A 15455-nucleotide genomic window follows, 5' to 3' on the forward strand; every position below is an offset into this window, starting at 1 on the left:
ATCCACATACAGTCCAGTCCTGAAACCACTGAACCAGATCCAGATCCACTGCCCAGCTCAGAGATTCACCCTCCAGATGTTTGAGTGATTCTTTGAATGGAATTGATGAAGATGATAAAACTGTGATGAAGATCTAAAGTCATCATCATCATCATCATCATCATCATGTGGAGAAACTCGGCTTCACCTTCTACGTCCTCAGGTCGAGGGGGCGGAGCTTCACTGCAGCTCACCTGGAGAGAGGAAGGGGCTTATATTTCCTTTTTACTGTTTGAGTTTTTAACAAGCGCCACTTCCTCCCTCCTCCCTTTCACATTAAAAGCCTTTCAGTCGTTCAGGGGTCAGCCTTGTTTCTCTGAGAGACTTTTATTGTTTTGAATTTGTGATTGTGAAGCCGTCGATGATTTAAGGATAACTGTCCAATCACAACCAAAGAGGAAACTAATAAGGTGGATTAATCGAAGCAGTGTTGAAAATATAAGATCCACTGGTCCAGGTGTGTGAAGGTGGAGCCTGATGACATCACTGTGACATCATCAGACAGAAGTGGAAATGAGTGGACTGGCTCTTTAAAACATCCTAATGATGTGACCTCACCGTTAACCTGAAATACACCAGATAATTCAGATACGTTATTGAGAAAATGGATCAGACTTCATCATGACGTCAGACGCCGGTTGCTAGGAAACCACTGGGACACGCCCACTCCCCTCTGATCAATCAGTCGTTGCAGTACCTGTGTGTGTGTGTTGCATTCACAGACTTTCAATCACAAACAGCAGCGTCTTCATCATCACCGCTCAATCAGCCGATCGATCAATCAGTCAAATGATCAATATTGTTTGGAAGGATTTTTTTCTTCAGTAATTTGTAAATAAAGATGTTTGACTATGAGCTGTTTGTGTGTGTGTGACTTCATTGGGTTGTTATAATTAGCAGCAGCTCATTCATCTGGGGCCTCATTTATCATTGTGGAAACACCTTTTTTTACGCCATTTTCCCCTCGTTTTGTGCGTATGCACTTTTCTCCGCCAAATTTGGGATCTATCAAGCCAAAACCTGACGGGGAAAAGTGCGGACATTTACACCCATTTTGACCCTGGCGTACGCCTTTTTTGAGGAACAGGAGGAATTGGCGACACCGTTGCTGAGTCAGAGAACTGCAGTGTGAGAGGGAGAGAGGAGCGGAGTACATTTAGAAGAGACAGTAGGATTTTTTGAAGTAATTGTGGTAGTAGTGGTGTTGAGATTTGGGAGGTTTTGGTTTTTATTGTAGCTTATTAAAATGCAAGATCATTTTTCTGACTGATTTATTGCCCGATATCGCCGTGTATGTGCTTTCGGAGAAGTTCCGCTTCTTTCCCCCGTCCTCCGTCCGTTGTCTCCGTTGTCACTTTGTTGCCGCTCCACAGAGCGCACATGGCTAATTAAATATGCACGTGCTGACCATATATAGTTGTATATAGGCGTTCCGGGGGTGGAGTAAGAGGTGTGTTCACGTGTGCACCATTCTTGGGTCCGGTGTGATTTATTGCGGAGAGTTGTGCGTACGCACAGTTTGATTGATCTGAAAAAGGTTTAAATATTTTGAATGTACGCAATTTTCGTCTTTTCGCCGTACGCAAAACTTTAGTAGCAGTTTTACACCCTCTTTGATAAATAAGGCCCCTGGTGTCATTTTAGTCACAGAAGTCCAGAGAAAGCCGGTAAAACAATACCACATCGCCATGACAACATGTTGTCACGTGTATTGTTTTGCCTCGTGCTGACGGACCACTTGTTTACATAGAGACTTGTTTATGCCGTTACGAGCAGCGGCTGTCGTCCGTCTGCCGTCTGCCCAATTTAACCTGAATGCAGCATGAAAAATACCATTGAGTTGCTTGCGATATACAACCACAACGCTAGATGGGAGGAATTCCTACACAATGCACCTTTAACACTATTGATCACCCGCTCCATGTAGATATGAATGATATGAACGGCTAATTCAGAGCTGAAAGGAACACTTCACTTTGTTGATGGGGGGGATTACTGATTAATGAAAAACAGTCTTTTGAACCAAATAATCGATTTTCATGAATAGATAACAGGAGAAGTTACAGAATGTCCCTTTAATGAACACGTAATAAACCAAGAGTCATTGACGAGTTCAGGCCGGAGCCAGTGAACGCATCGTCATGTGACCTGTGCAGGTTGCTGAGTGAGTGGGCGGAGCTAGAGAGAGAAACAGGAAACAGTTTTATTTCATCAGTTCAACAACACGTCAGCGATCAGATCAATACCTGAGTATCAGTCAATATCAACAATCAATAGGTTATAATCACATCTGTCAATCAAACACCTTCCCTCAATACACTCTTACTAATAACTCACTGTGTCTTCCTGAGCCCCGTTCACACCAGAACCAGAGTCTGATCTGGTTTTGGTCTAAATTAGATTTAAAGGGATAGTTCACCCAAAATTCAAATGTCCCTCATTATCTCCTCCCCCTCATGTGGACTAAGGGCTGGGAGAAGTTTCAGAGTCCTCCGTGGCTTCTCTGAGTTACAGGGGGTCTCGGCGTAGTAGAGCATGTCCATATGACGGTTGCAAATGGATACCAACTGTCTTCGTAACAAAAAGACACACCAAAAAACATCCAAATACCTCCATGCTGCTCGTCTGTAATGTCCGTCTTGTATTGAAGCCCCAACATGAGAAATTGTTCCGAAAAAAATTAAATAAGTCTATATTTCAAGCTTGTTTTGTAGCAGAAGCTCCCAGTGACTCAGTTCACTGCTCTTCCTGTGTCGGCGGAACAATTTCTCATGTCGGGGCTTCAATACAAGAGGGACATTACAGACGAGCACTATGGAGGTATTTGGATGTTTTTTGGTGTGTCTTTTTGGACGAAGAAAAGTGAGCTCCGTTCTCAACCGTCACATGGACATGCAGTGCTGCACGGAGCCCCGCTGTAACTCAGAGAAGCCATGGGTTTGGGAATTTTGGGTGTTAAGTTCCTGATTTTAGTCGAATGAAGAAAATGGAAAAAAAAAAAGAAAAAAGATTTGATTTAGACTCGTTGACACACACTCACACTCTCACACACACTTATTCTAAATTCAAAGGTCTGCCATGCGACCAGATCAACCAAACCAACATGGACCATCACGATCCGGTCCAGACCAGATGAGTCCAGTCCAGTAGTTTATAGCAGCCTCAGATTTTTATAGTCCAGTCCAACAGGAACCATAATCCAGTAGGACCGGTCCAAACCAGGCCAAACTGGTCCAAACCGGTCCAAACTGGTCCAAACCAGTTTAAAAAGGTGCAGTGACACATCAGCATCTGGATTCCAGAGTCCAGAGACCAGAATCCAGAGTCCAAAATCCAAAATCCAAAATTCAGAGTCTAGAGTCCAGAGACCAGAGTCCAGACTGGCCTAAAAGAGTCACACGCAGCCAAACCAGTCTAAACCAGTCTAAACCAGTCTGGACCGGTCTGGACCAGTGGAGTCCAGCTCAGCAGACTGGTGCAGGTGAGGATCTGGTCCAGACCGGACTACATCGCTGCAGGTCTGCCTCCGGTCCTAGACCAGCAGAGTCCTAGACCAGCAGGGTCCTAGACCAGCAGGGTCCTAGACCAGCAGAGTCCTAGACCAGCAGGTCCTAGACCAGCAGGGTCCTAGACCAGCAGGGTCCAGCGCAGCGTGCCGATGGAGATGAGGGTCTGGCAGGTGTTGGAGTCGAGCCAGACCGACTCCACCAGGCTGAAGTGCAGGAAGCCCAGAGCGAAGCCGCAGCCCACGTCCGACAGGTGGTGCTTCCCCAGCAGCACGCGGGACACGCCCACCAGGAAGGCCCACAGGTACAGCAGGATCCTCAGGGGCACCTGGAGGGACAGCAAATCAGGATCAGGATCAGGACTGGGGGTGATGTCACACTAGACTGTGACGTCACCTGTGACATCACTGAAAGATTTATAACTGCACATAAATTAGGCTCTTATTTTGAAATCCAGATCTCCTGTGATTGGAAGGACAGGTGTTAAAGGTAGGACAGGTATTGAAGGTAGGACAAGCATTGAAGGTAGGACAAGTAGGACAGGTATTGAAGGTAGGACAAGCATTGAAGGTAGGGCAGGTATTGAAGGTAGGACAAGTAGGACAGGTATTGAAGGTAGGACAGGCATTGAAGGTAGGACAAGTAGGACAGGTATTGAAGGTAGGACAAGTAGGACAGGTATTAAAGGTAGGACAAGTAGGACAGATATTTAAGGTAGGACAAGTGCAGCCGATGTCATATCTGGCCCTCTGCGTTGTGTTTCTCACGGCCCTCTGCCCTAGGTGGGGTTCGATCCCACAACCTCCCGCACCGGAGGCGACGATGCTAACCTCTTCGCCAAGAGGTTGACGACCACTTGGCGGTTTGGTTAGCACGTCTTTTATGGGTGGAGTGAGTGCACATCCGTTACACAAGCATTGAAGGTAGGACAGGTATTGAAGGTAGGACAGGTATTAAAAGTAGGACAAGTAGGACAGGTATTGAAGGTAGGACAAGTAGGACAGGCATTGAAGGTAGGACAGGTATTGATGGTAGGACAAGTAGGACAGGTATTGAAGGTAGGACAGGTATTAAAAGTAGGACAGGCATTGAAGGTAGGACAGGTATTGAAGGTAGGACAGGTATTGAAGGTAGGACAGGTATTGAAGGTAGGACAGGCATTGAAGGTAGGACAGGTATTGATGGTAGGACAAGTAGGACAGGTATTGAAGGTAGGACAAGTAGGACAGGTATTAAATGTAGGACAGGCATTGAAGGTAGGACAGGTATTGATGGTAGGACAAGTAGGACAGGTATTGAAGGTAGGACAGGTATTAAAAGTAGGACAGACATTGAAGGTAGGACAGGTATTGAAGGTAGGACAGGTATTGAAGGTAGGACAGGCATTGAAGGTAGGACAGGTATTGATGGTAGGACAAGTAGGACAGGTATTGAAGGTAGGACAAGTAGGACAGGTATTAAAGGTAGGACAAGTAGGACAGGTATTAAAGGTAGGACAAGCATTGAAGGTAGGACAGGTATTGAAGGTAGGACAAGTAGGACAGGTATTAAAGGTAGGACAGGTAAGACAGGTGGAACAGGTAAGACAGGTGGGACAGGTATTAAATGTAGGACAGGTATTAAAGGTAGGACAGGTAAGACAGGTGGAACAGGTAAGACAGGTAGGACAGGTATTGAAGGTAGGACAGGTATTAAATGTGGGACAGGTAGGACAGGTAAGACAGGTGGGACAGGCGAACGGTGACAACGTGGACAGGGACACGTGGACACACCCACTGACCGCCAGCACCAGGTGGTTGAGCAGGAACTTGGACACCATGACAGCGCGGCTCGCGTGGGCCGCTGGGAAAGAATACGTATCCATGGCGATGATGTCCAAAAGCCCCGGAGGGAAGTCCCAGGGTCCTTTGCGTTTGACCAACTTCTGCATCCCAGCGACGGTCATCAGGTCCAGGATCAGAGCTGGACACACAGACCAGAGGGTTAGCACTGCTAATGCTACATGGCTAAGTTTAGCATTAGCAGTATAGCATCAAACTTTGTTCCTTTACCCATCAACAGCTAATGCTAAGCTAAAAATGCTAACAATGCTGTTCTCCCACTAAACCTGCTAGCTCAGTGACTCAGTGTGAAGTAGCTGCTCTGAGGACCAATCAGAAGCTTTGTTTGTCTTAAAGACACAAAGACTCAACAGCTAATGCTATTGTTAGCTCAAATTACAGTCAGATGAGAGCGCAACCAAAGACGGTTTAGAAACCAAGATGGTCCCATGACGAGACAGCTTCCTGTATAGCTACATGTCACTTGGGCTTCTCCATGACTCCACCCCCTTTAGGAGACCAGCAGACCGTGACTCCGCCCCCTTTAGGAGACCAGCAGACCGTGACTCCGCCCCCTTTAGGAGACCAGCAGACCGTGACTCCGCCCCCTTAAGGAGACCAGCAGGTCGTGACTCCGCCCCCTTTAGGAGACCAGCAGACTGTGACTCCGCCCCCTTTAGGAGACTAGCAGCAGCAGCAGGTTTTGAGTCTATTGACTCCAGTGGGAGAAGTGAACGTGAGCTCAGATTATGGTCGATTCTTTCGCTCCAGAGTCACTGAAGTAAATATTGGACTCATTTTTCACAAGACACATCTCTTCTGAACGTTTAGACATGAAAATGTCAATTTTCAGACGGACACATCAGGAGAAAATGAACTTTGTTCCAGACCTGTCTCCTGATCTCCTAGGCAACGTCAAACAAACATTTGCAAACGCCCGAGCTAATTATTTAAATAATGTTCGTCATGCTAAATATGACCGTTAGCTGTGTAAATATTTAATGTTATCATAAGAAAATATAAATATCCCACTTTCCTCTACGAAAACTTTTATAAATCCACACACGTTCACAACAGGAAGTGGAGGGACGGTGGCCACGCCCACTTTGGGAGACAGGAAGTGAAGCTGTAACATTTCATATCATTGGTGCAGCTTGTCATGAGGCATCTTGGTTTATAGAGGATCTTTGGTGTAACTGTTCAGATGAACCTAGTTCTGGTCTCTCACCGAGCAGCAGGTTGACGAGGACTTCCTGTCCCGCCAGCGTGTTGCTCCTCCACAGACAGAAGAGCGTCCCACAGATCCAGGGCAGGGCGTGTCCGCTGAGCGCCAGCAGCGTCACCATGGAGCGCAGCGGGGCGCCGGCGCCGTGCGTCCGCGCGCACACGCCCATGCGCTTGGACAGACTGATGTCGATGGCGAGCAGCGAGTTGATGGCGATGCCGCTGAACGACGGGTTCAGCTGCATGCAGTCCTGCTCCGGGAACCGAGGGTCCTTCAGCCCGCCATCCGCCGCCGCGCCGCCGTCCGGGGCGTCCCGGGACGCCCTGGGGACACAAACAGACAACCTGTTGTCACGGTGACCAGTGATGGTAATAACGGCGTTACTAACAGAGCTACAGTTTTCAGTAACAGTAATCCAAAAGTTCCTGTTTTTCCACCGTTACTGACAATAAAACGCTCTGTTACTTGACTCGAGACGTCACTAGATAATAACAACCTGTTAAAGTGACGTTATATGTTATATAAATATATATTATAGACACATTTGTTTCAGTTCATCAACTAGTTGGAAAGAAAGCTGTTTATCTGGAACGAACCAACTCACTGAGTATCCCTCCTCCACACAGGCGGAGGGATACTGAGTGAGTTGGTTCGTTCCAACAAAACACAACTCTGCCCACACCAGTAATAAACTAAACTAAACTAAACCAGTCCATGTTTCCCAGAATAAGGGACTAAATTAGCTCCATAAAATGCTTCTGTATAAAAGAAAAATAGATATTTATATAACCGAGTTAGTTCCAGATAAACAGGGGTTAAGGGGGCGAGTCCAAGTTATTTGACATATTTGAACATTTTATAAAAAAGTAATGCAGTTAATTTTCCTGGTGATTAGTTAGTTTTATAATGTAGTAATTCTTTTCTTTTTTTTAATTATCTTTTTTATTTAGAAAGGCAAATTTCCATCACATACTGTACATTAATTACAGTATTTGTCAATCAAGGACATAGATAAAGATGGTTACAGGAAGTCTATGTGTTTTTGTCCATATTGCCCTTCTGGAATTTTCTTTTCCGGACTATGACTTGTTTTAGTTGAGAACAATATCAAAACAGAACAGAACTGGGGATATAATGTAGTTCAGTTACTAACTCAGTAACTAACTATAACTAATAACTTTTTAAAAGTAACGAGCCTGTTTAGAATTTAGACATTTGAAGTTATTTGTTGAGGTTTGAATGCATAATTTTGTGTATTATTGCAGTAGCCTATATGAAATACGTTTATATTAAGCTGTGTTGTTGTATGGTGTGAAATTGTGTTTCCTCGTATGTGACGGGAATAAGGTTTAACTGTTATCAAGGCTGTAACATTATATGTGCACTCATCTGCAGCGTCTCCTCTCCTCCAAAATAAACATCATTTACTGCTGCAGTGATTTTTCATATTCAGCGATGAGCCACAATAATACGCCAAACTTCCTTCAGGTATCCATGGTTTTTTTTTTCTTCCGAGTTCCTGCAGCGTGAACGCAATGATGTCGGAAGTCGGGAATTTCCGAGTTGGGAATTCCGACCTCCGAGTTGTTATGAACGCAGCATATGAGCGGCCATGTGAGCTGTGATGTCATGATGTGAGTGGGCGGGGCCTGCATGGCTCTTACCTCAGTCCGGGCTCTTCCTGCTGACTCGGCTGTCTGAACGCAGCTCTTCTGGGGCCGCTGCCCCCCCGGCCCCCCCCCTCCGGCCCTGGCCCCCCCTGCTCCCGGCGGGGGGGCTGGTTCAGGGACATGAACTCGGGCCGGTTCAGGACGTTGTTCCGGTCTCGGGTCCGGCTGCGGGCCTGGCTGCTGCTGCTGCCGCTGCTGCTGCTGCCGGGCATGATGACGGGGGACTGGAGCTCTGCAGGACCGAGGCGGATCGGGTCTGAGACTCTGAGGGACTCTGCTATTAATAGAGCAGCTGGCCTTCTTCTGCTGTCAGCTGTTCAGAGGGGGGGTGGGGGGTGAGGGGGGGTGGAAAAACACTAGGATGTGTGTGTGTGTTTGGTGCTGGATCAGGCTGCAGGTGGACCCGGTCCCGGTCCCTAGACCTGAAACCACAGAGACCACAAGTTTCACACTGCAAAAACTCACAATATTACCAAGAATATTTGTCTTATTTCTAGTCAAAATGTCACTTCTAGTCAAAACAAAACTAATTCTATTTAAAATAAGACTCATCACATTAAAAGCAGCTTGTTTTTACACACTTTTTAACTTCTTTCAAGCAGATTTTCACTTGAAATAAGTAGAAAAATCTGATAGTGGAGCAAGTTTCTTCTCTGTAACTTTCTTATTACAAGCTCAAAAAAACTTGCTTTCACTGGCAGAGTTTTCTACTTATTTCAAGTGAAAATTAGTTTGAAACAAGTGAAAATGATCTAAAAACAAGTTCATTTTTAGGTGATGAGTCTTATTTTAAATGGAAAGAGATTAGTTTTGACTAGAAATGAGACATTTTGACGAGAAATAAGACAAATATTCTTGGAAAGATTTAGAGTTTTTGCAGTGCAGTCACTTCATTCACTTGTTAGTTTTGTTTTTTTAACTACAAATCCACTTTTCAACAAATTAAAAACATTAAAATTCCACGATCTGGTTGACCCCAAAACTATTCAAATCATGTATAAAGTAATAAAACAACAATTACCTAGCAACAGTATCCAAGGGTTGTTTCAACTGTGAGAAATAAGCACAACTTGAGAGGAATCTACTGTATATATTATTGAAAAACCGTGGCGACCAGGTGTCGGTGGACTGAACGTGAGGAGGAGGAGGAGGAGTCTCCAAATTTACCTCGGTTTGACTCAGCGGCTCCAGACTCAGATAGAATATCATCACCCTGCTGGACCGGACCAGACTGGACCAGGGCCAGGCTAAATAAATACTGCCCCCCTCCCCCAGACACACACACACATTTATTTTAATTTTATATTATACACACACCCAAAGAAACCAAAAAGGCAAAAGCCAAACAAAACCTATTCATATTTACACCTATTTACACAATTTAATTCAAAATAGAGGTTATCTTTACAAATATTTAGTGATTTGTTAATGTCTAATGTTTTTACAGCTTTTCAGTCTTTCATACCATGTTGTAGCAGAGGATTTCTATTTTAAATTCCTGAATCCTTGGTCTTTTTGAGGAACATTTATATTTGTGAATGTAATATTACATTTCCTGTACAAAATTAAAAGATTAAACAAAACAAGTTCCTTGCCCTTTAAACCTTTTCTCATCATGCAGGAGAATTATATCTTCTTTTTCTTGTTTGAGTTTAGGCTTTATACCAGTTTAAAGTTTTCTCCTATTTGTTTACTTCAGATTCAGTTGTGTGTGGTGACGTCACTACAGGTGAGTGAAGTCGGGACCTCCAGCTACGGCTGTAATATGTTATATCATTGAAGACTGACTCAGATTTTTCTTTAAATTGGAACAACGTCCTTTTTGGAAGCTAAGAGGGGACAGAGCCTTCTCCACTGCTGCTCCAAAATTATGGAACGAGCTACCATTGCACATTAGGCAAGCCTCTTCACTGTCCATTTTTAAAACCAGTCTTAAAACCCATTTTTACTCCCTGGCTTTCAACTCCGCATGAGACTTTATTCGTGTTTTATGGTTTGCTTTTATTTATTGTTTTATTGTTTCTAATTGCTTTTAAAAACAATCAAACTGTCTGTTTTATTATTTTATTGCTTTAATTGTTTTATGTCTCTATGTACAGCACTTTGTTTTCAACTACGGTTGTTTTAAAGTGTTATAAATAAAGTTGAGTTTTGGTGTCTATAATGTAAAAAGTGAAAAAACAGAAAGAGCTTTTATGTCATAAATGTAATAATAACAAACTTATTCTTTGAGTCACAGGTGCTTTGGATGAACTGGGATGCCACAAACAGGGGGTTGAGTGACTAAATGTGGTATTTTCTTAAGAAAAACATATAATTGATGCTCTTTGTTTGATGTATTTATTTGAATAACCCCCAATTGTTTGTGTTTACATTAATAACTGCCTTTGTACTGAAAATAATATTGTCAATAAAGATTTATTGAAGAAGAAACAAACAAAGCTCCAGCTACGTCACCAGCTCGGAGCAGAGCGGGTAGGAACCATGTTTCCCTCCGTCATCAGTTCCCACCCGGACGACGCCGCGGACGCACCGTTGCTATTGGCAGCAGCAGCAGCTTCGGGTGCTAACGGTCTATGCTAACCATCCATGATGCTAACGGCGGCTAAAGAAAGAGGAGAAAAGAGACGTTTCTGACGCTTTAACGGTCGCTTTACTGTGATAAGTTAACGGGAGAAAAAAACAAAACAAAAACAGAAGCTAACGGAGGCTAACAGAAGCTAACGGAGGCTAACGGAAGCTAACAGAAGCTAACGGAGGCTAACGGGAGGTAAACCCAGCTTTAGGCGGCTAACAGCTGTTAGCTCCTCCGCCGACGTCAGCGATAAAAACCGCTGACTCTACGGAAGCCGAGAGGAACGTCACACCTGACGTCACCCAGGTAAGACCCGAACCGAGCCCAGTGACGTCACAGCTGCACCGGTCCGGTCCGGTCCGGTTCAGACCAGAGGCAGCGAGTTCAGTAACTAACCCTGGACTGAACTGGACCCATATGGAACCTCCCATACAAATATAAAAATACCTGATTATAGATAGATAGATAGATAGATAGATAGATAGATAGATAGATAGATAGATAGATAGATAGATAGATAGATAGATAGATAGATAGATAGATAGATAGATAGATAGATAGATAGATAGATAGATAGATAGATAGATAGATAGATAGATAGATAGATAGATAGATAGATAGATAGATAGATAGATAGATAGATAATTTATTAGTACAGACTCTGGGTCCAGTTAAAAACACAAGACAGGTGAGAGAAGCGTCTTACACTAATTCATAGATATTATATTACCACCATTGCCAGACATTATTTGTTAAAATTTAAAGGGACAACGAGGAGTTTTGGAAAGCGAAGTCTTCTCACACTACATTTACCAATGACAGGTGGGGGTAACGTAGATTCATCCACATTAAAGGGATAGTAGCATTTTTTTTAAAGTGGGGTTGTATGATGTACAAATAGCCCCTAAGTACTTTAATTGCAGTAGAAGACTCTCTGCACTCCTCCCGTTAGCAACACCAGCCCATAATAGCCCTGCCCAGAGATTTACAACATAGACCAGAGCGGCTTTTTTATGCAAATGAGAATGACTGATGCATCCTGGGTAATTCAGCCTAACTGTCTTGACAAACTAACTAACAAAAAATTGTGTATTAACAGGCTGTTTACAGACAGCCTGATGCATCAGCCGCTTATTTCATTACATTTCAAAAAGCGTCTGAACCTGAGCCATAGGGATTCGTTTGCTTCCGGGAGGCGGTTGCTTACATTTGCTTCAACTAATCGCTGCTGCTTGGTGGTCACGTGTGCTATACACCGGTTAAGCTCATAGGTTAATCTTGAGCGCTTGAGTTCAACGTCATCGCCTTCACTTACCCGTCTGTTCGCTGAGCGGACGGAGCAAACCGAAACGCATTGCTAGTGTCCTGACTACATTGTTGAGGCAAATGAAATTTGCCGGAACCAGTAGGCGGCGCTAGCCTGGCTAGTTTCCAGACAACACTGAGCCAAAACCTCCCCGGTGATTCCACCAAATACGTGTAGATGTCTGGGTCAGACATTTCTGGCCACTGTGAGGAGTCATTGATCACTGTGGGAGGCTAAAGGAGCATACCGTAGATTCATTCAGACATTTCTGGACACTGTGAGGAGTCATTGATCACTGTGGGAGGCTAAAGGAGCATACCGCTAGATTCATTCATTGTAGTTTTTCAAGACAGCGTGAACGGTGGGTTTCAAAGAGGGTGTCAAAATAATTATGAGACATAGTGCTACAAAAGAAACACAAAATAAAACATTCAGATTGATTGTTAGTTAGTCTACGCTCCATCAAAACACAAAAAGCCACTGAGTGCAATTTAAAAATGCCGGGCGCTGCCCCTAAATTACCCAGGATGCATCAGTCATTCTCATTTGCATAAAAAGCCACTCTGGTCTATACAGTGTTGTGAACAGACCCAAAGAAACGGCCTATTTTCACGGCCTAAAAGAGGTTTTACCTGAAAATAAAACACAGTTCCATTGTTCACTATAATATAATATTTTCCAGGAAAAACACAGTTTTTATTTGGACCTAACCACCTCACGTATCCCTCCGCCCAGGGTTAGCGCCCGCCGATCAGCAGTTGGTTAGCCAGACCAGGACCAGAACCAGGACCAGCAGCTGTGTGAACATGACCCGGGTCGACCCGGACCTGGACCGGTCCAGACCAGAACCAGACCAGACCGTTCCCGTCCTCGCCGGCCCGACGCCGACATGTCGGACTGTGACTGTGACTGTGACCCGCCTGTAGAGGAGCGAGCCGCCGCCGCGGAGGAGCTGGAACCAGAACCAGGTCCAGGTCCCGGTCCAGGTCCGGGTCCCGGTCGGCCCCCCCTGGCGGAGAAGGCGCTGTCCGAGGCCTTCGCACGGCTGCGGTACCGCGACACGTCCCTGCTGGTCTGGACCCAGCAGCAGCAGGACCTGACGGCGCCGGCCTCGTACCTGAGCCGCAGCCAGTCCGCGTGGTACAGTCGCTACGGCAACCAGGCGGTGCTGGTCCGGGACAAGACCGGACTGGAGGAGGAGGAGGGCCGGTCCCGCATCTGCAGCCTCATGTAGAACCAGAACCAGGACCAGGACCAGGACCAGGACTAGAGACCAGGACTAGAGACCAGGACCAGAGACCAGAACCAGGACCAGGACCGAGACTAGAGACCAGAACCAGAACCAGGACCAGGACCAGAACCAGGACTAGAGACCAGGACCAGAACCAGGACCAGGACCAGGACCAGAACCGGGACCGAGACCAGGACTAGAGACCAGGACTAGAGACCAGGACCAGGACTAGAGACCAGAACCAGGACCAGGACTAGAGACCAGAACCAGGACCAGAACCAGGACCAGGACTAGAGACCAGGACCAGGACTAGAGACCAGAACCAGGACCAGGACCAGGACTAGAGACCAGGACCAGGACTAGAGACCAGAACCAGGACTAGAGACCAGAACCAGGACCAGGACTAGAGACCAGAACCAGAACCAGGACCAGGACTAGAGACCAGGACCAGGACTAGAGACCAGAACCAGGACCAGGACCAGGACTAGAGACCAGAACCAGGACTAGAACCAGGACCAGGACCAGAACCAGGACCAGGACTAGAACCAGAACCAGGACCAGAACCAGGACTAGAACCAGGACCAGGACCAGGACCAGGACTAGAGACTGGATGTGTGAAGTTGTAAATATTGTGTATAACAGTGTGTTACCGTGGAGACGTCAGACGTTACCGTGGTTTCCTCTGGATTCAGCTCGTTAATGAACTCGTTGCTGTTTCCTGTTTGTCCTTTCAGAATAAAAGCCCCTCCACATTAAAACAAACAGGTCATGTGCTGATTCTTTGGCTCCGCCCCCCATGACGTCACTCACCTGCTGGTTAAAGGTGTTCTCAGCTGCTTCAGGGTGAACGAGTGAAGAAGTGAATAGTGAAAGAGTGAATAGTGAACGGTGAAAGAGTGAATAGTGAACAGTTAAGGAGTGAATAGTGAACAGTGAAAAGTGAAAGAGTGAACAGTTAAGGAGTGAATAGTGAACAGTGAAAGAGTGAACAGTTAAGGAGTGAACAGTGAAAAGTGAAAGAGTGAACAGTTAAAGAGTGAATAGTGAACAGTGAAAAGTGAACAGTGAAAGAGTGAACAGTTAAGGAGTGAATAGTGAACAGTTAAGGAGTGAATAGTGAACAGTGAAAGAGTGAACAGTTAAGGAGTGAATAGTGAACAGTGAAAGAGTGAACAGTTAAGGAGTGAATAGTGAACAGTGAACAGTTAAAGAGTGAATAGTGAACAGTGAAAGAGTGAATAGTGAAAGAGTGAACAGTTAAGGAGTGAATAGTGAACAGTGAAAAGTGAAAGAGTGAACAGTTAAAGAGTGAATAGTGAACAGTGAAAGAGTGAATAGTGAAAAGTGAAAGAGTGAACAGTTAAGGAGTGAATAGTGAACAGTGAAAGAGTGAACAGTTAAGGAGTGAATAGTGAACAGTGAAAAGTGAAAGAGTGAACAGTTAAAGAGTGAATAGTGAACAGTGAAAAGTTAAAAGAGTGAATAGTGAAGGAGTGAATAGTGAACAGTGAAAAGTGAAAGAGTGAACAGTTAAAGAGTGAATAGTAAACAGTGAAGGAGTGAAAAGTAAACAGTTAAAGAGTGAATAGTGAACAGTGAAAAGTGAAAGAGTGAACAGTTAAGGAGTGAATAGTGAACAGTGAAAAGTGAAAGAGTGAACAGTTAAAGAGTGAATAGTAAACAGTGAAGGAGTGAAAAGTAAACAGTTAAAGAGTGAATAGTGAACAGTGAAAAGTGAAAGAGTGAACAGTTAAAGAGTGAATAGTGAACAGTGAAAGAGTGAACAGTTAAAGAGTGAATAGTAAACGGTGAATGAGTGAATAGTAAACGGTGAATGAGTGAATAGGCTTCATGCACAGCTCCACTACTTCCTGTCTCACACTATTGGACAAACTGACAACAACCTGGATTCATCAGTTTGTCCAGTGATGTGAGACAGGAAGTAGTGGAGCTGTACATAGAGTAGCCTATAGTGAAGGAGTGAATAATGAATGAGTGAATGAGTGAATAGTGAACGGTGAAGGAGTGAGAGTCGAGTCTCTGGGTCAGTTTATGTGTTTATTTATGAAAACAAAGGAACTCA

The 15455-nt window shown here is 44.9% G+C and overlaps 3 protein-coding genes across 3 annotated transcripts in view; 1 reads left to right on the forward strand and 2 right to left on the reverse strand.

Moving 5' to 3' along the window:
• LOC146980516 (uncharacterized) overlaps positions 1–15455 on the reverse strand; it is a 528771-nt gene that overhangs the window by 277543 nt on the left and 235773 nt on the right. The window contains 1 exon segment of the mRNA XM_085787979.1: positions 10713–10720. Within this exon segment, the coding sequence (XP_085644105.1) occupies positions 10713–10720 (8 nt within the window).
• LOC146980619 (inactive phospholipid phosphatase 7-like) lies at positions 3644–8537 on the reverse strand. The gene is made up of 4 exons (XM_085785748.1): positions 8255–8537; positions 6594–6913; positions 5326–5507; positions 3644–3873 (listed from the first exon to the last, which is right to left on the reverse strand). The coding sequence occupies exons 1-4, from the start codon at positions 8470–8472 to the stop codon at positions 3667–3669; spliced, it is 927 nt and encodes a 308-aa protein (XP_085641874.1). The 5' UTR covers positions 8473–8537; the 3' UTR covers positions 3644–3666.
• LOC146980620 (uncharacterized protein BRD3OS-like) lies at positions 13031–13393 on the forward strand. Its single transcript, XM_085787913.1, has one exon. It carries the CDS (start codon positions 13031–13033, stop codon positions 13373–13375), a length of 345 nt encoding a protein of 114 aa, XP_085644039.1. The 3' UTR covers positions 13376–13393.

This window comes from Trachurus japonicus, chromosome 9 (assembly GCF_045865225.1).
Source record: "Trachurus japonicus isolate A0001 chromosome 9, Traja_1.0".
NCBI classification, from domain to species: Eukaryota; Metazoa; Chordata; class Actinopteri; order Carangiformes; family Carangidae; genus Trachurus; species Trachurus japonicus.

Coding starts and splice junctions, on each gene's coding strand:
- LOC146980620 (XM_085787913.1), top strand. CDS start 13,031: ATGTCGGACTGTGACTGTGACTGTGACCCGCCTGTAGAGGAGCGAGCC.
- LOC146980619 (XM_085785748.1), bottom strand. CDS start 8,472: ATGCCCGGCAGCAGCAGCAGCGGCAGCAGCAGCAGCCAGGCCCGCAGC. Junction 6,914..8,254: donor CAGGAAGAGCCCGGACTGAG/GTAAGAGCCATG, acceptor TTGTGTCCCCAG/GGCGTCCCGGGACGCCCCGG. Junction 3,874..5,325: donor TCAACCACCTGGTGCTGGCG/GTCAGTGGGTGT, acceptor CTGTCCCTCCAG/GTGCCCCTGAGGATCCTGCT.